We start from the raw sequence: 23,935 nt of genomic DNA, 5'->3' as shown, positions 1-23,935 counted from the left end.
ACACAAACACAAAAGGACAATTAAACAAACTTTATTGTGTTTTTTGAAAAGTATACAGTACAGTGTTGAGAGCGACCCTTCTGTTTCATTGATTGTATATTATCAGTTAATGTTTTAAAAAAAAAATCAATAAAATCATTTTCCTTCATTGTTATAAACTGTTTAGAATTACATAATTTGCAATTTAATTCCTTGTTGTGATGGAAATCCTATTACCGTCTTCTTTTAAACGCAGCGATAGCCAGGAAATTAATGTTATCATGCTATGACAATAGCAACCAATTTTCCCTGAAAATCAAACACTTTAATATATTAATACAGTCCATATGCTCTATTTTATGTCGTGCAAAGAAACAGAGTAAGCTATCGCCACCTGCTGGATAAAAGAGACAAGGAGAAGAGTTCTTACCAATAACCTTTGGGTATTATTTTGATAGGAACAATATTGTAACAGCCTATGGGAAGAAGAGAAAATACACCCACTAATGAAAACAGTTAGTGGTGATTTTGATGGCCATGGCTAATCCTCCCTGTTACCCAACGTGCACGGAGAAGCTGAATGTACTTTTCAAATGAAAATAAAAACACCTTTACTTTTTAATCATAGCTTAAATTGATTTTGTCTTTTTTTTTTTATACATGCTAAGGTTTCTTTTATTCAGACAAGTTTTTCCCCCAGGAAATTTACTTTGAGCTCCTGACATGTTTTGACTGTCAAATGCTACTCTTCCTCAGGGGCTTCTGCTGATTAGACTCTTCTCCAGAGACCATCGGGCGACAGGAGGCGTGGCCAGCCTGACAGAACTGTCAAGTTGGCCACGCCCAGAAAGAACTCATAAGGACACATCAAAGCAATCAAGCAAACATCTCTGAGGAAGATGGACAGTTGACAGTCGAAAAAAGGTCAGGAGATCAAAGTAAATTTCCTGAAAAAAAGTTGTCTGAACAAAAGAAACCTGAACATATTACACAACCTTAATATTTCTTTATTTAAATGTAATCAAAGCAGTCATGGTTGAGTTGTTAATGGGTCATAAAAAAAGTTGCTTCCAAGCTTTTAAATGATATATCATCTAAATCAGAATGGTAACTTGTAGTTTCTGCAACTACTGAGAAAACCAAAATTTTCAGAATTTTCTCACCTTCAGGCACTTGAGCACACTTATATTAAACCCACACAAACATCTCCCAGTGCCATCAACAGTGAGGCCTGTTGTGTAGCTAACGTGCTAGCTACGATAAGCTCTCTCTCTTTCTTCTTCTTTAAATAACTCAAGTGCCGGAGACATGCTTGACCCGCTCAGCGTTTGCTAATGTTCACCCTGATTAAATTAACTGATAGTAAAGTTTTAAAGTAAGCTCCAAACACATAAAAAAGCATTTTATTCAAACACAAAAAAGTGCTTTTAAATCTCACGTCTTTGCTTTTTTCATTTTTTACATCGAATGGGTCATTTTAGAGTTGGACTTTCATAGGATTAGAAAAAAAAATAAAAAATTCTTAACCATACTGCTTGTTGTGGGCTGGAGATATAAACCAGCAGACCTTTGTGACCAAAATAAAAAACAATTTTGGAATTTTGACTTGCAAGCAGTTATTCGGTGCTCGTGGTTATTTTTCTCTTTCGGTGCTTTAGGAATGAAGAAAAGAAGAAGGTTGTACGAAGCTTGTTCTGGAACTGTCAAAATACTGCAATGATGAAGTAAAATAATCAAAGCTTTTATGGTGCTTCTTAGCAAACAGACTGTAGAGAGAATTCTCTCTGTTTGACATCATTAAGTTTAATTTAAGTTCTTCTAAGATTAAGAAACAAACTGAAGCTCAGCGGAGAGAATCTAAAAGTAGAAAATTGATTTAAAAAAAAAAAAAAAAAGCAAACCATGAAACACTGGTTCACTGCTTTCCTGATTTCTCTCAGACGAATGTGATCTGGTACTCAGGGTAGGCCTGGTCATCGTGGAAGATCACATACATGGTGGGCGTCTGCACATTGTCCACCAAGCTGTCAAAGCAGTCGGCGGGGTCTGGACCTCGAGCAGGAGCAGCACTCATAGTGGAATTCCCTTTGGTGTAGTAGCCGGTCAGGACGCGGGCTACGTACAGCCGCTTATAGCCGCTCGAGTCCGGTGGGGAGAATTGCCGAGCTGAGTAGTCTGCCGCAACAGCGAAATAAACCCCCTTCCCAAACAAAGTACCTGTAAAAACAATTTAAGTTAGAGAGGGTAGAAAAAAAAAAGAAAAAAAAAATTTTTATGCCGCAAAATTTTTATGCCGTACGTTCGTTTTTTTTATCATCTTTGTACATATTCAATGCCTTGTTGTTGTTTTTTTTCGCTCCTGTCTTTTAATTCTATGCTTTGTGGTGTACTGTAGCTCTATGCGAGCATCTCTCAAATTTCACTGTACCACCAAGTACCGTGACAATAAAAGACTATTCTATTCTAGTCTAGAAACAAACAATAATGTTCTTTCAAGCTCAAGAAGGGCACGGAAAACGGTAAATTGCTAATAGTAGGGATGAATCGGCTCATCACAAGTTGAACAGAACCACAAAAGCAGCAGTGTGGATGTAAACAGAATAAAACAAGTGAGTGTAGGGAAAGAAAAGAAATGCGAGGCTCAATCATCAAGTTTACATTTGACTTATTTAATGTATTATCCACTTTAAGCGTAAACACTCGCACAAAGCGCTTACCAAACTTTCCTGCGTGGCTCCGGTCGAATCGGTCCCTCTCGATGCAGTGACAGGACTCCGCTGATGTTCCGTGGTAAAGATGGTACTCGCCCAAGTTTGCCACACCGTTCTTGGAAAGAATCCTTTGCCGACAGATGCTGAAGGCGTGCCAGAGGTAGAGGTTTTGGATGCGCTCAATCTACCATTAAAAAAACCCAAGTTAGCAGATTCTGGTAAATTCAGAAACTTGCGAGATAGGCTTGACTATAAAAGTGTCAAATTTCCACCATAGCAGTCCCAGGACCAGTTAAACACACTAGTTACCACCAAAGTACCAAATAGGAAAAGCTGGTTTTAACGATGTTGTTCTTTGGGAATATTATTTACAAATTACAGGAAGTAGGATAATCTAGGGCTGGGCGATATGGCCTTTTGTAGTATCTCGATATTTTCAAGCTATATCACGATATACAATATATATCTTGATATTTTGCCCTTGTCTTGAGATGACGCTTTGATGCATACAATCAAACCAGAATGGCAACATTCAAAATACAGTATATTGATGTTTTCTCTGTGATGTAATTGGGGTTTCCCCTTCGCCCAGTTTCTTTTTTCAGAGGGAAACCCCAAAGATTTACTAACCATTAAACCATTATTTTTACAATATTTCAAGTCAGTTAAAGCCACATGTCTAATGTCACACAAAGACCTTTATTAACATAAGTGTAGACAACATCATAATTTATAAAACAAATTATATGCATTTGTGCACATTTTAAAAACAACTTCTTATATCTCTTAAATAAATATATCAATATTTATTAAAAACTCGATATATCGTCCAGCCGTAGGATAATTCCTCCGAGATTTACAAGTACAACCACACTAATTGCAAATGTTTAGTTTGGTCAAGATGTTGCTTCTGCTCAGGTGTCCTTTTTTTTTCTTTCTTAGGTATGCTGCTTTAGGTTTAGGCCTGGGGTCGGCAACCTGTAGCTCCAGAATCACTAGTGGCTCCCTTGCCCCTCCCCTGTGGCAAAGCAACCAATCGCTGTGTTGCTCTGGCAATCAAGTACATCATCAGGAACATTAACTTGATGGAGGGTAGAGAGAGTGACATACCTCAAACCTTGAGGACAGATCTCATGACGTTTTAATATTAAGTGCTTGTCACGCGAGGTCTCGTCTCACCTCTAATCAATATTGATTGATCTGTGCCTCTCAGCCTCCTGCTTGTTTTGAGGGCGGGACTTAGGTGGTTTCTATGATTTTAAAGATGCTAAATCTAATGAAACCTCTCCTTTATTTAGGATTCCGGACCAGCTCATGCTATGAAAGCACATTTCCCTGTAGCCTAAAGCTGCTCACCTTTTGAATCTTATACTTCGCCGTTTTAAGGAAACCACTGGCCACATTCTGATACTCGACGGAAGAGCGTTGCAACTCCACCTTTTTGAAGACCTGGTCCTGCATTGGTTCCCATTGGACTGGCAGCTCCAGAGCTAAAGCAGACAGTGAAGATTAAAAAATGAACATGGATTTAGACCTTCGAGGTTTGGCTCCAGGATAAATTGTGACTAATTCAGACGTACCAGTTTCACTCTCAACGCGTTTTACTTCATAATTCTGGCCTGACACATCTGTAGCGGTTTTCGCCCCCACGTCTACTCTGAATTTTATGCCAGCCACGTTTAGCACATCCACAAATGGTTGGCCATCCAGTTGAGCCTCCTCCAGGGAGTAGTTATCACGAAGGCTCAGCTCATGCCAGGATCCGTCGTTGTCCTTGATCGACCACTGCACAGTGAGAGCCAGCGTGGCTTCTTCCTTAGCTTGAAGGTCCTCACTGAGCGCATTTTGGACCGCTTGGTTAATGAGCTCCAGGACACTCAGAACGTCTTTGTTCAGGCCTCTTAGCACGTACATGTCTTCTTCTTTGGTTGCATTTCCAGCTGCTGCATTTTGACGCTGCGTGAGCTCCAGGCTGATTCCCAAGGATTTGACCTTGGCCAGCACAGCTGCTTCCTCCATGTCATTCAGCCTGAGGAAGCTGGCCACACCCACCTTTCTCTCTATGATCTGCTTCTGCAGCACCTGGACCAGGTCCTTGTGGAGGCTCTGGATTACACTTGGACCACAGCTAATCACAGTGAACTCTGCCGGCGGAGGCTTAAAGGAGATGTTGGTCAGGCTTTCTGGTGCCAAAGACGCCATGGACCGTGAAAGTCGGTTTTGTTTCTGTAGCTTTTCCTTGGCTTTTTCTAAAAAGGCAAAAATAAACAACGTCATTCCATAAATGTTTTTGCCTCTAAAAGGACAAACACAATAGTTTTCCAAAATTATTCTCCAGGGTGAACACCAAGGTCCTGTACTATGAAGCTGGATTTCCTCTTATCGTTCTAACTTCCGGGATTTATTCTGTGTGTGCTGTACTACGACGCTGGCTAACTTCTTAGCAGGCTAAATCACCAGGTAACTTAGGCTGAACCAGGTTATGAAGTGGATAAGATCTGAGTGAGTACTAAAGTCCCACCTCCTGACCTATCAGTTCTCTTGTAAAATGTGCTGCCCATTGTTAGAAGATCCTGGTTGGTGCAAATCTGACAGCTGAGTTTAGGAAAAGAAAGATTATTAATGAATAAATTAATCCTTTAATTTAGTGATTTACAGTCAGCTGTAGATGAATGATCTGTCCGTAGCATTCATTCATTCACACATAAGCTATAGTGAGACTGACAGCATCAACGGGAACATACTACAGTGAAACAATGTGTTCTCATCCCAGTGTGTGTGTGATAAATAGAGGAGGTCTACCTGAATAGAAACATGTCTGTGATGTAATAAAGTGAAACTGATCAGAGCGTTGTCTGTTTATCACCACATGAATTAATATTGATCATCTTACGTTTTTACACATTAACAGTATCAGCAGCTTCCTGTCTGTGTTCTTTTCTTCCTGCTTTTTCTGCATCAACAGTGTTGTTTTTGGTCTGAATTATGGATTTTAATTTTTCACATTTTTAAAGATTTATTCCTCATTTAAGATGTAAGTTTCTCTACACAGTGTGTCCGTGATTGTGATTGGTCTGACACTGCAATCTCTCGTCACAAGAACATGCAGGTAGTCTGTCTGAAATCACCTGGGTTAAGTTGTACAGCTGCTCTCTGACAGAGAATGTTTGCTGAGGTGAAGCTAACAGAGATAAATCCAGGATATACTTATCCAACTTTGTAGTACAGGCCCTAGATGGATGAGAACAAACCTTTCATCTTGACAGTGGACCGTTCCCTGTGCACAAGGCCACCCTTCACCTCCATACTACAAAAATACACAAGCATTTACCCAATCAAAGCAGGAAGAAACAGAGAAAAAAAACAAAGGTACCAGTGAAAAAGCAATAAGAAAACCACAAATGTGGAATTCATGTAAATCTAAAACTTTGATGAATACATGAGTGCAGAAATGTGTTGATAAAAATAAACAAATGTGAGAATAAATAAGTAAGAGTGGGGTTGTGTATAGTTGTGTGGAAAATGACTAAACTCAAAATCCTGCATTGTTTTGATAATCTATTCTGACTTTGGCAATAGTAAAGATGTTTTTCACTGAGTTTTTTTCGTTGATGTCCGAACCTGAAAGCCCGGAAGACTGACTGGTCCAGCATCACGATGCGGATGAGTTTCAGAGATTTGGGCGTGGCCTGGACAGCCGCTTTAAAGCCATCCAGCATGGCTTTGCAGGCCTTTGAACCATTCATGCCGGCATCACCTGGTCGGTAAACACAGCAGTGAGAAAAACTACTACGGCTCCTAAGCTCGTCCTTGAATCGTCATCAGCCAAAAATAAGTGTTCAAGCCCCGCCCCCCCAACCAAAAAAACCCTCTAAAAACAAATGAAACAACAAAAACATACAGAAACGTCAGAAATAGACACAAAATGACAGAGAAATACAGATAAATATATAAAATAGCTTCAGAAACACACAAAACAACAAATACACATGACAGAAAAATAAACTAAACAACAATACATAAAATTGTATGTAATGACATGTTACAAACCGGTATTGATGGCGGGGAATGCCACCGACTGGAATCCTCGGTTCTCGCAGTGGTTCAGGATCAGTTTACAGTTGTTGCGAATCGTGTCGACATTATTATTGAAACAAGCGTGGATGATTTCTTTGCAGGCGAGCTGGCCGGGTCCCGTCAAGCACATGGGGTCATTTCGTTTGTGCACTGACAAAAAATATAATAAAGAAAACTATGATTAAAAGTTGAACGTTTAAGGCTGGAAATGTCAAGTGCAGTTTTGGGATAAAGTAGTTTCTGTCAATACAAAAAAAGTAAGATTTGTAGAAAAAGTACATACACAACCAAAATGGTACTATATTTAATACTAATGTCTGGAATTTAGTTATTGCAATGTTTTTTTTAATGGCTCTTAGCATCTTATTCAAGCTAAGCTGATTGCCAGGGCGCAGGATATATGGACAAAGTGCCTTGCCCAATTTGCCCTTAACCATTCTCGACTTAGTTGATTTATTCCAAAGGAACAGCAGGGTCAATACATTTGGGATCAACAATGTTGCAGAACAGTGTTAGGGTTTGATGCCTTGCTCAAGGGCACCTCGACAGTGCTCGGGAAGTGCCCTGACATCCTTCCAGCTACCAGAGCAGTTTCTGTGGTTTGTCCGCACCGGGACTTGAACCGGCGACCCTCCGGTTCCCAACCCAAGTCCCCAATGGTACATAGTCGGACATCGTTCATGGCTGTCATCAGATTTTCGCAAAATAAGAGATATTTCTAAATGTTGACAAAGTATAATTACGCTTTGAACGAGTTTCCATTGAACGTTGTTCTGGGCAGAAGCCTCACAAGTCCTGTGAAATCTCATTCCGCGAGACTTCGCTGCAGAAAGAGGGACGCTCCAAACTTCCTTATAACACTCCATATTCCTTTGTTGTTTCATGTCTAATGTGGCAGTAATAATTCTAAAGTATAATGCTAAGAAACATCCCTGTCTCCTATTCTGTTTACATGTACAACATCATGTTTTCACGGAGAGAAGTGGTCATGTCACCAGGTAACTCACGTCATAACGTGTATTTGCGGAAAAAACGTTTCCATAGTGCTTTTGCGACACATTTCAATATTGAAATGCCTGAAATTCCTCCCCATGAAAGCGTAAAAACCTTTTAGCAATATTTGAGTGTTTTTACAAAATTCAGGTGTTTCCATTACCAGTTTTTATTGAACTATTTACATTTTGCGCATTTCCAAGGGTAATGGAAACGCAGCTACTGTTTCAAAATATCAATGAAAACTCTAATCAAAGGTGTGTCTCTACACAATATTTGGAATGATCAATTTCCTGGTAAGAAACATTTCACTTAAATTACCTTACAAACAAACTATGATATAATACATTCCTAGTCAAGAACATTTGGATATAAAACTGGTCCATGCTTTTATCTCCAGCAGACTGGACTATTGTAATGGTCTTCATCAAACATCTACAGCTAGTTCAGAACGCTGCAGCTCAGGTCTGAACCAGAACAAAGAGGTCAGAACACATTACTCCAGTTTTAAAGTCTTTACACTGGCTTCCAGTCAGCCTCAGAATAGACTTTAAAGTTCTGCTGCTGGTGTATAAATGTGTGAATGGGTTTGGTCCAGAATACATCAGTGACATGTTAGTCAGGTATGAACCCAGCAGGTCTCTCAGATCTATGGACACAGATCAGATACTGGGGCCCAGAGCTCACAGTAAACATGGTGATGCTGCTTTTAGTTGTTATGCTGCAAAGAAGTGGAACAAACTGCAGCAGAGCTGAAGTCAGCATCACATGTGAACATTTTTAAATCAAAGTTAAAGGCACTTTTTTTCTCTACTGCGTATGATTGAGAGAGAGATTTTTGGTCATGTTGGTGATGTAATGTGTTTGTTGATGATTTTAATTGATTTTACTGATGATTTTAAATGTTCTTGTTGATTTTAAACAATTGGATGTTTTATCATGTAAAGCACATTGAGTTGCCTTGTGTATGAAATGCGCTATAGAAATAAATTTGCCTTGCCTTGCCTTGTCATAGGATATGGACCCCCTATACAAACTATACAGTATATTGTATTATCTAGGTCCATTTCATATGACACAAAAATGGTTCCTTGTATTTAATGTGAATTATAGTGTCAGGGTCAATTTTCTGCAGAGGAGTATGAACCCAGGGGTCCGTAATATGCTGTAGAAAAATTACACCTGTATTCCACGTAATATCACCTCACACTCCATGACATAATCAATTTCGGCTGGATTTGGATCTTTCTGTGTAAACCTCAATTCCTCAAATCACTTTGGCCAAGCTTACAGAAAATTAACAGATGAGAACATAATGAATGACCAACGTTTTAGACAACACGTAAATCGACACTTTGCTCACCTCTCATGACCTGAGGCCACACTGAAGGCCCGGCTGCTGTCAGAATGGCTTTGGAGACGCCTGAAAGGTTCAAACCATCGTTAGGGACGATAAGAAGAAAAAACCAAAGACGTTCCTGTCAAAAGAGTCTCTGAATGTATCCTACCGGCCTGAATTGTAGAAAAGTCTGTGGTGTTGACGATCACATCGGTTCCGGCATTTATAATGTTGCCGAGAATCATCTCCACCTTCACCGCTCCAATCATGATTGAGAATGCTGGTCATGGAGACACGTTGGAAAAAGTGAAATATTTGTCTTTAAAATGTACTTAGGGATAAAGTGGGTAGAAATATTTTTGACCAAATGTTATTAACGGCCTGATAGTAGCGTAATACTTTAATATCAATACTGATGTTGAACAAGGCCTCCAATTTATTGTTTCAGATTTTCCTCAAATCTGTTTCAGGAAGAAACAGTTTAACACTTTGAACACAAACTAAATCGTGATAAAAATGCTTATTAGGGAAATGGATTATAATTTGGACAGTAGAGATGGGCAATAATGACAAAAAAAATAATCCCAATAATTTCTGGTATTATCACGATAATGATAAATATTATGATAAATAAAAAAATTCACAACTTAGTGTAAACACAAATAAATCAAACGGCCCATGGCCCTCGCTAATTTCATTTATAATTTCTTACCGGTGAGAATATTTTTGACGATAAATCATAAACGATAAAATATCGCACATTCCTTTTGGACAGCTCTTATAACTACTTTTATTTTTTCTATTCCCCCAAGTCGTCCCAAGAGGACGCTCATATCTCAAGAGATCTTGCAGGATTTCGTAGCCTGAGATTTTGTAAGTTTGGGTTGCTCCACATTCGCAAACTTTTTGTTTTGGAGGAATATGATAAAAATGTGCAATATTCTTCAATATTCGATATTATTCAATTAAATGTGAGTAAGCAGAGAATCCATAGTACACATTAGTTAAGTGATAATGTTCATTGTTAAGAACCAAGTGGATTACTTTAGTTTAGGATTTAAAATAAGATCCTTAAGTAGTGTCTGATATGTAATTACAGAACTCTCTCCTGGTCAGACTGCCCTAAGCAGGCCAGATACCATTGTACACTGATAGCACTCACCAAGGTCTCTGCCTGAGAAGGCTCCGCTATTTCATGACTACCGCTATCAGCAACATACATAACACTGAGAGCACTGAACTACGGCCGATGCACCAAATTCCAGACCGTCCCGTTCCCCAAAACGCTTTGACTTAATAAACCCTGTGTCCGCATCTGACCAGCAACCCTAGGCCTTGACTCCGTCTCATTCATCCTAAACTGCCACAACAGTAGGGGGCTCGTCCGTGATGAAAATGTATTTTTGTTTCTGTATAATCCAGGATGGTTATTTATTTACAAGATTTAACAAAGGCATTTATTGAATGACATTTTCGACAATAAAAAGATCAAAAGAGGATAACGTTTGTTCCATAGTTGCTGATTTTTGGTTTGACTTGAGCATCTAAATCTGTGTCTAATCCCTGAACCCACTGTGATTGGTTTAACCCACTGAATCAGCCATAAATGTTTTTGAAAAGTAGTGTATCAGTCATTTACATGAAGATGAGTAAACTAACCTCTTCAGCAATGTAGTCTATACAAAATACGAGTTTAGGAGTGTTACATTTTGAGAAATCATTCCTGAGTGGACGATATGAAAAAAGCGCTTGAATCACACTTTGTTATAACTGCAACAGAAACATTGCACCAACCTGATTCGTCATTTACTTTAAGGCCAGTCTTTGTCCAGGCTGACTGGAGTGCCTGTTGGAGATCACGTTTCACGTTATTCTGGGTTCTTTCAGTCTTGTGACAACGTGCGTCTCAGTGCTCACCTTGCTAGGCTTTTTATTGTTGGGGTGCACAACGATACGACACATGAATGGAGACAGTTTCCTGCGATTTTTCTCAAAAGCATCGATTTCGTCCAGGAGGACAGTGATTACCACATTCTGTGGAAAATGCAGGACGGCACCGGTCCCAAGCATCGGAAGGGCCACTGAGGTGAAGCCTTTGCTCTCACAAGAAGTCAGGATTCTCTGAATTCCTTTCCTCAAGGCCTGGCAGAGGAGAAACAACAAATGTGGAACCTGAGAGACAAACCAGCAGAGAAAAGTTCAGACATTGTTTTACCTTGACCGCATCCCCATGTTGGTTATTGTCCCACTTGGTCATGCCAACAAAGATCACGGCTTTACACTGAAGGTTAGGCAGGTTCTCCAACACCACGATGTCACCAGGTCGTGTTGCTCCTCTCACCTCAAGATTAAACTTTGTAACTAGCAAAGGACCTACAAGTTCATACAAGTTGTTTCCAATTCGAGTAGAGATAGGATTCTGATCAATCATGGGTGACACCAGGACGTCCACCTTTGAAGCACAGAAGGATATTTCAGTCTCTCTCTCCGCATTACATCTTTGCACTCGTCAGGAAATCATTAGTCAGAAAATTATGAAAAATGCAAGAATTTGGGGAAATTCCAAGCCCCCGATTATAAGTTTTTGACAGACCAGAAGTTGATTCGTTTAGGAAAAAGGAAAAGCATTTTCTTATGTCATGATATCAAAATATTTTCTGTTTATTTACAACAAACCACCTACATCCGCTATTTATGAGGCTCTTTTATTTTCCCCATCATCATTTTACTTCCGTTTAATCGGCTTTCTTTAATTTGATGCAATGACAAAATAAACGTCTCCTAATCACAGCAAAAATTCTTAATATGGATTGAATAATTTTTTAACCTTGAATCAGTTAAATCTTGTAAATAGTTTTTATTTCGATGCTTCATTTGTCGAAATTGTGGTTTTCTAGCACGAGGTTTTCAACACACAGATTTGCTGCAGTAAATGTTTTGTTTAAATGCAGCGAAAATAGAAAAAATGCAGATGCGTAATTTACGCAGTGATGGCACAATGTTCACAGGGTCAGACCTGTTTCCGTTACTGTGAAATAACCCTGGAACTAAACATATCAACCCTGGAACAACCTGTCACTGCGAAATGTTCATGGACATAATTTTTTCATTTAAATGTTCACCTATTTGCACTACTCATCAATGCACTACTGCACTATTATCTTATTATTATTATTATTGTATTTTTATTTTATTTCATTATTATTATTATTACTATTATTATTATCTTGTTATTTTTATTTAGTTTGCACATATTAGTCTAACTACTCTTATATTTATGTTTATACTTCTTTTTTCATTTATTTTTGTTTATTTTATTTATTTTTCTTTATTCTAGTTGATTGTTATTATTTAATGTTACACTACCTGAGAGAGCACAGGTCACCAAAAGAAATTCCTCGTGTGTATTCATTCACCCCTGGCCAATAAAGTTGATTCTGATTCTGATTCTGATATGAGTGTGTGCATGACACAGCGCTACTCAGGAGCTAAGACTTGCTGGATGATGGTCAGTAGATCATCTTCAACTGGTGCTGATCAATAAGACGGTTTCTGTCCAAATCTGTCTGTTTTTCATGGACTGATCAGAGCAAAGTTACAGGACCTGACGAAGCAGCCACATTAAATTAGGGGAAAAATATCATTAGGTTTTAAAGTTGTTTTAAACAAAAACAAAGTTTATTTAGTTTTCTACATTATTGCATTTTGTGCAGAAAACAAAAGTCCAATTTAATTTCCTCAAATGTCATTGTGTGCTTCTATGCACTCAAGTCTCCACATTGAACAAGCAAAACGCTAATTTAAATGGGGCGGTCTGCACCAGTTCTGCACGTGCGCTAATCGTAGCTGCAATCTTAGTGAATTCCTCGTAGCAAGTGAGGAAACTGCATCAAACGATTTAGGGATGCACCTGGTTAACCACCCTTTATTTCATATATTAGTGAATCAGCCCCTAAATGTGGAAAATGATCAATATTCTCCTAAAACATGGAGGTGAGGGTTTCTTCGATTTCATTAACATTTATAAAAATCTATGCAAAGATGCTGAAATCGATATTTATTTAATTTAAATTTTTACTTAAACCCTAGTATACTGACGATAGCAGCGCAGAGTGCTTTCAGTGAAACTATGGCGGACGCAGACGGTGCTCCACTAGGCAAGCCGTCCCAGCTGAAGTCAGAGTTTGGAACTATTTTGACTTTAAAAAAAATTAAAACACAGACGAGCTTGATAAAAGTAAAGCTATTGGGAAGTGAGGTACTGTAGAAATATCACAAATCTAAAAAAAACACCTAATGAGGTACCACTCTGAGGTGCTATAGTCCGCCTCCGACAATGCATTTGAACTGCTAAAATGATAAGTGAAGGAAGTCATGTTACTTGTAGACTGTCAAACAACATATTGCAACATATTCTTGCTGAAATTGCCTGTGTGTCTAAACACTTCAGGATCTGCTTTATAGAAACTCAGACCTTTTATCTGTTCCAGCTGAACCTCAGATCGCAAGGCTCCACCATTCTGATTGGTGAATATCACTCAATGCCAGAGACAGAAGAAAAAAACCTCAGCCTCTTGAGGTTACGTTATTACAGTAGTCAAAACCTCGATTGCGATTCGATAACGATATGCGAGTGTGCGTGCGTGCGGCGTCCTCCGCTTTTAGGTGTTTGTCCCAATATTACCGCAGGTCCCACATAAAACCTCATTTAGATTTAAAAAGCGCATTTTGGAATCAGTCTTTTGAATAAAATGTTATTTCTTGTCTTTACAGTGTCTGAGTATTTATTAGTGGCGAACCTATACCAAGCATGACTTAATACAATAAATTAAATAAACTAACTACATTTATCACGACCTTTCATCAATTCAACAAATAACTTTTAGCTTTAAAGTAAGGCTGGAACAAAGATTACAAAACAACCCTTTTTTATTGTTTATGGACCAAACAGAAAATAAAGAACTATTTGTGACTGCTTTGTAGTGATTTGTCTACATAAATACTGATATTTCTAATAATTCACAATGTAGAATATTTATACCAACAGCTTTTTCTCTGACAATATATATGACATCTAAGTAAAATTTGAAAAATAAATCGATACTGAATCGAACTGTGATTAATCGATTCCAAACCCTAATCGAAATCGAATCGATTCAGCAACTGGCTGTGATACCCAACTCTACATATGAATCTATTTAAAACTATAGGCTTAATATTAATTCAAGTTGGGCTACATTTGCTGTTTCTTTGTTAAAACCTGTTTCAGAGCTCAAAGAATTAAGAGCAGCAAGATTTAAAAGTTGCCAAACGTTATTTTTACAAAGCTGAAACCTTTTTTTTTTTTTAGTTTGGCCTATTTTTGCTTCCTTTGGGTCAAATCCTGCAAATCTGTAAGGTTGACTATCAGAGGCCATGCAGAAGACACACAACTACATCTAGCACTGAGCTCAGGTGACTATGGTCTAATAGATGCATCGTGTCACTGCTTAGAAAAGGTAAACTGCTGGATGACTGAAAAAACCTCCTTTAACCAAACCTGAGGAACCTTAAAAAACATTTTCGATTCAAGAATATTTCTAGGAAAACATTTGGAATACATTTAGGCTTTACTTTTGAATCCTCCAGCACATAAAGGGTTAAAATACCAACACATGTTTCCAGGTGAATATCATGCTCTCTCTGATCTGTTATGATTGGCTGCGACGAATCACATGATTAGAAGGATTGAAAAGTCTCTTACCTGCTGGTTCTCTATGATCCCATGGACAATTTCTGTACAAACAGCAGAAGCTCCACCTGAAGCTCCAACTGAAGCTCCACCTGAAGCTCCACCCGAAGCTCCACCCGAAGCTCCACCCATCTCTTGTCTTGCCGTGTCGTGAGAAGCTGCAACCGCCTGGAAATCCTCCTCCGTCAGAGCGCCGTCTCTGGTTCCTGGTAGAAGACGGTCACACGCGCTCACCAAAGCCTGCACCACCTCGTCTCGTTGATCAATCAGAGTTATTTTTCCCAGGCTCCGCCCTCTGTGAGCGCCAAACTCCTTGACGGCACTCACAATGGCCTCAGCGCACACTGGGATGGGAACGCCAAACAAACCCGAGCTGATGCAGGGGATGACGATGGATTTTAACTTCATGGTTTCGGCTAAATCCAGGGATGAGCGGACGGCGCTTTTCAGCAGCTCTCTCTCCCGTCCCCCATGTTGTCCCATCACAGGTCCGACGGCGTGCAGCAGTTTCTTGCAGCTAAGGTTCCCACCTGTGGTCACGACTGCATTTCCTGTGAGGATTTGTCCATTTTGCTTTATGATATCTGTGCTCTCCTTCTGCACCTGAGGTCCACCTGCGCGACTCAGCGCTGCAGCCACACCTCCGGCATGATCCAACTGTTCATTGGCGGCATTCACCAGGGCGTCAGCGCACTGTTTGGTGATGTCACCCTGACACACCAGGACATGCAGTCCATCCTGTAGGCTATACTTGGCTAAGCCGAGGTTCTGAAGGTTGTTTTGAGGCTGTGCGTTAAGCTGCATGTGGCACTTGTAGGAATTAGCGATAGACAACATGCTCTCTCTTCCAGGAGGACTTTGGAAGTAACTCACCGCTCCAGGAAGGTCAATGTCCATTTTGCTCTGGACCACAGAGGCCAGGAAGGGTTTTAGTCTTCTTCTGACATCGGTCACTTTGCAGGACGGACCTTCTAAGGCAATAATGGGAACGGAAGACAATGGGATTGGATGCCAGCTAACACCGGAGTAATCAAACTTGTGCAGCTGCAGCAGCTCTTCGAGGCACTTGGTTAAATCTTTGAAAGGCAGGGTGACAGTTCCTTCTATGCTTGCCTGATCTAAGATTAACTGATTGACAGCTTCCGTCAGGTCATCAACCTCCTTAGCGTGTCCCAATAACCACACAGAGCCGTCTACGGTGACCACGGATTGAACCCGACACCGGGATTTGTTAATGTTGGCTGACTTGGACTTCAGGATCTCGGAGAGCTCGGATGGCACCATGGGTAAGTTTGAAATATCATACTTTACATCCTTGAATGTTTCTTCTACTTTCCTCTCAGCGTCATCGAGCGCACCCTCAGAGAGAGAGTAGAACCGCAGGCCTGCGTGTCCAAGCTCCACCTCCACCTTGTTCCCAAGCCCGAGAAGGTTTTCTAACTCTCCTGCACCAGCGTACACATTATTCAGGAAGGCCAGGAAGTGAGGACTCTTCCCAGTAACTGCCTTCTCAATGACCTTATCCTCTATTTCTGTGATCACTTTCCCAGCTTTGATGATCTCCTCTGTGGAACCTTCTAGAACCATCTGCTCTGCGTCCTTCTGGGAGATTCGTACTCCTGGAACCTTTTCTTCAACACTCCATTTAATCTGAGGCCAAAGCAGACGAAGTTTGGCTACACTGAGCCTGCGGAACTTTATCCTCTTCTCCACTACTCGTAACTCGGTTTCCAATGCTGCTAACTTGGCCTCCACCTTGGATTTCTCCCCGACAACAATCGCCGTTCCGAGCTCGCTGTACACAGCCACCTCATCTGTGGTGTCATTACGCGACTGCAGCAGAGTTTTGACTATTCTGGGTTCCGTCACAAAGTGAAAATCGTAAGTGTGAAAAATCTCATCCACCTTTGCTTTCCAGCTTCGGTTAGTCTCCGGAGCGCCAGCCTGAGCGAGACGCCGCACTAAGACTCTGGTCTCGTCTAAGTAACGCGGATCGGAGCAGCCTGCAGCGGCTAGCTTCACCTTCAGTTTCTCCTGAGCTTCAGGGAACTCCTTCAGGTAACGTAGGAGGTAGCTCTCCAGCTTCACTTCATACTCTTCAACACAGGGGGGAGAGTTTGAGGCGTTACTGAGCGGTTGCGTTTGTTCCTGGAAATAAAATAGTTCACATTTTTAAAATTGCATACAAAACACATTTGAATCCTATTTAAAAATTAATTTTTTATAGTTTTTATTTATTCTAACATGATTAGAAATATTTACTAGGGAAGCACCGAAATTAAAATTCTTGCCCAAAACCAAAAACCAAATATTAGAAAACCAAAGCGAAAAGCTGAAAATGCACTTTTGGTCCAATTTGGCCGCAAATTTTCGGTGGCCGGAATTTCGGTGCATCACTAATATTCACCCAGTATGAACATCTTCAAAATTGTACATAATTGTGATATTGAATGAGTTAATGTGTTTATAACAATTTTTTTTTAATTTTTTTTTTTAGGGCAAGGACAAAATGTTATTTGTCTTTTATCCCCCAAATGTACGTCTTATTCAAAAAATCATTAATAAATGTATTTCAAATTAAACTTTCATGCATTCAAAAAATCTTTATGATATCCTGATCTAAGTGGTTTGGTTAAGAAATTCCATTTTTAGATCCATTATTTATTCATCACTACTTTTATGGGTAAATGTTTTTTTTTTTTTAATATTTAATTTTCTACATTGAAATGTGTGAAGAAAAAAAGAAATAATTGTGTAAAACAAGATTCACAGGTCATTTTTTTTTTCAACACTGGCATTATCAAAAATGAAAGGAGCTGATGAAAATATGTAACTTTAACTCTTGGGACCTTTGGAGAACAAATGTGGACCTTCTGCTTATTCAGTGTTTTAAATTCTCAATATCTAATTGAGTTTAAACACTAATTGCATGAACTTTGGACAGGAATTTTCTTTTAATATCATGTTCATAATTCCATGATCACTGTTATTGCAAGAAAATATAAAATGTACCAACACTCTGAGTTCGATACCGATTTAGTCCCATTGACTCCCATTATAACCACATATTTTGGATATAGTGGTATCCTGACATATGAAAGTGGTTTTCCCATAAATACCTAATAAATATAAGCCTCTACCTTCAAAAATAAAATGTAATACATAATTTGCGTTATTCTCATTGAAAAAAAAATGTTTTTATGACAAAAAGGGCAGAAAAAAATAAAAAGTATAAAATTATAATGAAAAACTTTATATTTATGGTTCGGTCTGAAGTTGTAGAAAAGATTTGATGTGAAAAAAGTGGGAAAAAATATTTATATATGACATTTTGATTGAAGACACTTTTATGAGGGGTACCGTTTTAGTACCAAAGCTCAAAGAATGTAGGGTTTTTCCAATAAATGCTCATAGCTCTAAAGGTAATAATGCCTCAACATCAATATTCCTCTCAATTACTGACTTAGTCAAGGCTGTAAGAACTTATTTTTTGGGGAAAAAAAGCATATTTTGTGTTTTTTTTCTTAAAGGAAACAAAAATGGTGTTTTTATGACAGAAAGGACTTAAAAACATAAATAAAGAAATATAATGAAAACTTTATATCTATGATTGGGTCTGAAGTTGTTGAAAAGATCTGATCTAAAAAAAAACACAGGGAACAAAATTATATACAACATTTTTATGATAGTTTTCTGAATGGTATTTATGCTCAAAGAGTGTCATTTTTTATCAGAGGTTCCCCAAGGATTAAACTTCTTCTACTGTCTAAACTAAAGCCAACAAACAATACTGACAACTTAAAGGTTGCTTTACAGAGGGAGACGTGTCACTGACCTGCAGGTCTGGGATGGAGGTGTTGCTGGTAGGTGGACATTCATGGACGGTCAGAGTCAGAGAACCACCACCAGGCAACTCCAACACTTGCTGAGGCTTCTGTAGAACTCTCTGCTGATCTGACGACGAGTGGGTCACACGGAGAAAAAACTTTAGTCAACCGTCACCTCATGCTCTTTAATTCAATAGATTCACCACCATCCTTCGAGTTCCAGTAGTTTCCTTATAAAACCCAATGTGCAGCAGCTAAAAGTGCTAAAATGTGTTAGTTTGAATGGTTATTAAGGCGTCCATTTCTTCAGGAACAATTCAAGCTAATTGTATTATATTTTGTACATGGATTTGGTCGCTTTAAATCAGAAATGTTAAGTACACTTGACCAAATTTAACATAAAAGTTACTCCAACACCTCAATTATTAGTTTAATCCAGTAAATTTGAATATTAAGACATTGCTGAAGCAACTGCATACTCACAAATCACAGAATCCTTAGGTAAAATCTGAGGTTCTTGATTTTTTTCAGGCCGTGACCCCATTTTGATATCACAAATGTCCGGTGACCCCAAAGAAATTTTTTTCTCCTTCTAAAATTAGTTTTTGATCATGATTATTATTAGTATGCGTTACATTACAGAGGAGCCATCGCAGATATTTTTATGCTGGATTTTATTTGGACTAGATTTATATTTCAGAAAGTTTAGGACACAGTTATTTGATATTTATTGTGTGTAATTTAAAAAAATGTAACAATATAAATTCATTTTTTTTTTTTACCAATTACTAGACATTATAGGCGACCCCAAGGTTGAAAATCACTGGGTTAAATAAAGGTTAGATAGATCAAATATATTTATTTTAAATTTATAAATAATGAATGTAATAGATGTGAATCAGTGTGTGTTATCAGTAGCAGTAACTCAATCTGCAGAAGTACTGTTACTCGATTGAAATTATACTCAAGTACAAGTAAAAAGTAGCTAAATTAAATAGTACTCAAAGTAAAAGTCACTAGTTACTTTCACCCCCCATGTTTATTTTTGGTAATAAATCTTGGTACGGTTCCCTTTCATACAGTAAACATCTCACATCTTGCACAATTAGAACTTAATTTATTTTCCACAAAGGCATCTGTATAACATAAAAAATTGTCAAAATGTACAATTCTTCTTTAAATTAAATAACACTAATAAATTCAATTCAAAAACAATAAATATTCAGGTTCTAAGTATAGATGCAGTTATGAACTCTAAAACAGAAAAAATAACCTCCATTCAATGCTGTTTTGAGGCCGTACATTACGTCTAATCTGATTGGTCGGCTATGATGTGATGCATTTGATTGTTTTCTGCTTGTTCATGTGGATCTTGTTGGGTTCTATGAAATTTATATTTTGTTAAAGCGCGCTGAGATGACTTTGTTGTAATTTGTGCTATATAAATAAAGTTGAGTTGAGAGGAGTTCATTTCATTTTTTTTGTATTTTCACAACGTCCGTTGATCATTTTAAAACAAAAAATAATAATTTAGTCAGTAACGGTTGGCTGTAGAAATGTAACTAACTTCTTTACTTCTTTTTAAAATGTACTTAAGTACAAGAAAAATGACTGAAATGATTTTGAAATATACTGTACTTAAAAAGTACAAGTACCCATAAAAGCAACTCAAATACAGTAACGTGAGTACTTTATTACTTTCACTTTTTTGACATGGCACTGTTTTAGTTTGAATACATATATGTAGCTATACTTAGAGCTGGGAATTATTTTATTGTATTTGGCAACTGAAAATTGCCAAATACATTGTAATCGTATGAATTCTTTTTATTATTATTTTTCTTCCACAACTCCTTTGTCCTAGAACTCCTCCTATATTATTAATGCAGCACTAATGACATGTATGTTATCTCATAGGGACAATGTCAAGGATGTGCTGTCTACTTTTTTGGAGCCAAAATGTCAAAGTTCAAGGTCGCGTCAAGTGTCAAAAAACAAAATTTTCCATATCCCTACGAATATTTATCGTAGAAGTTTGATGCTCACATTTCTGAAAATCTCATCTCAAGTAGAGTATTTTATTTAGTTGGACCAAAGCTGTACGACCTACCAGTAAAAAGATCGGTAGGAATCAAAGTTCAAAACGCCAGAGGAAAAAAAAACACTTTTTTACCAATAACTTGGCCACAGATTGCGATACAGTGCAGAACAACATTTCCTTTCAATGTTTGACCTTGACCTTTGCTCAAGGTCATAGTTAAGGTAGGGCTGGGCAAAAAAAAATTATTTAATCGGTTTATTGAATTTGTAAATAAAAACGATTTTTATTTAGCAAATTCGAGTTTAAAAAAAATTATTATTTTTTTCTTTCTGCCAACCACGTTTTTTTCCAGACTTTTTCGCATTCCGTCCTTGTGGGTTACTGTAGCGTGTTGTGAGCCCGCCCCCTTTTTGTTTACATTTGAGTAGCTATACTGTATGTGTGCCACAGGCATGTTTAATGTTTTATTATTCACACTATGCTGAGATGCTAAGGAAAGAGTTTATTATTATTTTTTTTAAATGTAATGTTATGTTATAAAATATGTAGTTATCTGATTTCTTAATCAGAAAATTTAAACTACTGTGAAGTAGCTGTTGCTCTTTTGCTTAAACCTGGGTTAAAGCTTGAAATTGTTGAATGACAGAGCCTCATTTACTTTTGATTTTGGGATTGTTCTATGCATTTTAACTCTTGAGGACAATCACAGCAATAAATTAGCACTTTTGACAATATATCAGATGTCTGCAGTCATTTTTAAGCGCATTGAAAAAAAAATCGAAAATCGAATCAAAACTTTAGTTTTTCTTTTAAAAAATCTGAATTTTTTTTTTTTAGGCAAAATCGCCCAGCCCTAGTTTAAAGTCACGGTCAGTCTTCTGTTTTTCCTGCATTATTACTTCCAATTTAATTCGTAAAAAGAACAAACCCAGATACAAGTTGTCATTTTTGCCAATTTTTTCAATCAAATTTCAGTTGCCGAATACGTATTTGCCTTGTGAATACAGGTCTTGCTGAGTTTTAAATTAAATTAATTGGTGTTATTTTATTTTAAAAAAAAATATTGTACATTTTGACAAACCTTTTATTTTATACAGATTCCTTTGTGGAAATAAATTAAGTTCCAATTGTGCAAAATGTATTATAAGAAATAAACATTGGGGTGATGACAGTAACTAGTAGTATATGTATGACTTACTTGAACTTCTTTTTGAGTACAATTTCAATCAAGTAACAGTACTTCTACTTCAGTAGGATATATCAGCAGAGGTGACAAGTAACAAAGTACAAATACTTTGTATTTGTACAAATACTTTGTCACTGTAGTTAAGTGGTTTATTCTGGTATCTGTACTTTTCACTTTCACTATTAAAATGAGCCTTGTTACTTTTAAGACCTTCTAAGATGACGTTATGATATAAAAAGACTTAAAATGTTAGTAGTTTGAGCTTTTTTCTGTTAGGCGGATCCCTTAGTTTATGGTTAACATTTTGAAGTTTTTATTTTTTTTCTGGACACATTTTATCTACAGATTGTATTTATTATGAGTGCTAAGTTCTCCAGGTGCTCATAAATGGTAACAATTTAATTCATTTCCATGTACCGATATTCTACAAGTTGGAATTTACTAGTTTAAAAACCCTGTCTTATTATTGAAGGGACATTTGTTTTTCTTTTTTTATTTAGTAGCATTTACTTTTACTCAAGTAAGGGAACAACTTCAACACTTTTACCAGAGTTATTTTTATTCAAGTATCAATACTTTTACTTGAGTACTGCACACTAGTACTTTTGGTATTTGGAACACTTCCTGGAAATTCATCCTTTTCCAAGCACATGCCACACAGTACCTCCTCGTGCCTCCAGGGGGCGACAAACACACAATAAATCATCACAATGAAAAAGTAACAATCTTTGTTAATCAGCGCAGCTGTGATTTATTACTACATTATGTGTTGTTAGTGTAAATGAGGCACATTTAACGGTTCAAATGAAGCTAAATGAAGTTAAAGTAGTAATTGTGAGGGGTTTTTTTCACAGTAAATGAAGGCAAAGGTCATGGCAGTGAAAGTGAAAGTAAAGTAAAAACGCTGGAAAACACCGAATTTAACGAAAAAGTCTTTAATGTAACAAAAGTGACACAAAAACGGCTTCATTTAGAGACAATAAGAAGTGATAATCTATATGTTTCATATCAGAATTTGCAGTTATAGTGTTATATAAAGATCTGCAGCAGAGTTAGAGGAACAATGGATGGAATAACAGAAGAAAAAGGAGAATAAACGTGTGTTTTTATCGTCTCACCTTCTTTCTGTTTGAAGCCGATACTGAACACGGTTCGACTGACCGACGTCACGGGACCGCATTCACCGCCACCGGACTTTCTACGGACCTTAAAGTGGCTTTCCAGACGTTTCTTCAGGTCTAAGGTCAGATTGGAGAGCTCAAAGTAGACCAGGTGCTGGTCCTGGTCCTGGTTCTGGTTCTGGTTCTCCATGGTGGACTGAGCTCAGGTTCACCTGTTCTCCATCACACGGTGAAAAGTCGTAATAAAGCCCACACAGGAAAACACTGACAGAGCCCCGCCCCTTTCCTCTGCACCACCGTGACGTCACAACAGGTCATAATCTCACCCCATCAACACTTAAGTTTATACTTTTACACACAAATAAATAAATTTAAAAAATAAATGAACTTTTACACACAAATAAATACATTTAAAAAATAAATGAACTTTTACACACAAATAAATACATTTAAAAAATAAATGTACTTTTACACACAAATAAATACATTTAAAACATAAATGAACTTTTACACACAAATAAATACATTTAAAAAATAAATGTACTTTTACACACAAATGAATACATTAAAAATAAATGTACTTTTACACACAAATAAATACATTTAAAAAATAAATGTACTTTTACACACAAATAAATACATTTAAAACATAAATGTACTTTTACACACAAATGAATACATTAAAAATAAATGTACTTTTACACACAAATAAATACATTTAAAAAATAAATGTACTTTTACACACAAATGAATACATTAAAAATAAATGTACTTTTACACACAAATAAATACATTTAAAAAATAAATGTACTTTTACACACAAATGAATACATTAAAAATAAATGTACTTTTACACACAAATAAATACATTTAAAAAAAAATGTACTTTTACACACAAATAAATACATTTAAAAAATAAATGTACTTTTA

The 23,935-nt window shown here is 37.5% G+C and overlaps 1 protein-coding gene across 1 annotated transcript; it reads right to left on the bottom strand.

Annotated features, from left to right (window-relative positions):
• Positions 1-15: 15 nt before the first annotated feature.
• Positions 16-23,267, bottom strand: LOC114480297 (protein mono-ADP-ribosyltransferase PARP14-like). Its single transcript, XM_028474311.1, has 15 exons — positions 23,003-23,267; positions 18,666-18,784; positions 14,843-16,978; positions 11,315-11,551; positions 11,017-11,241; positions 10,894-10,945; positions 9,269-9,379; positions 9,124-9,183; positions 6,741-6,917; positions 6,312-6,447; positions 5,942-5,997; positions 4,271-4,939; positions 4,047-4,180; positions 2,697-2,874; positions 16-2,196 (listed from the first exon to the last, which is right to left on the bottom strand). The coding sequence occupies exons 1-15, from the start codon at positions 23,193-23,195 to the stop codon at positions 1,916-1,918; spliced, it is 4,764 nt and encodes a 1,587-aa protein (XP_028330112.1). The 5' UTR covers positions 23,196-23,267; the 3' UTR covers positions 16-1,915.
• Positions 23,268-23,935: the final 668 nt, after the last annotated feature.

The sequence above is a fragment of the Gouania willdenowi genome, chromosome 18 (genome assembly GCF_900634775.1).
Source record: "Gouania willdenowi chromosome 18, fGouWil2.1, whole genome shotgun sequence".
In the NCBI taxonomy this organism is placed as follows: Eukaryota; Metazoa; Chordata; class Actinopteri; order Blenniiformes; family Gobiesocidae; genus Gouania; species Gouania willdenowi.
This window is presented reverse-complemented; position numbering and strand designations above follow the sequence as displayed.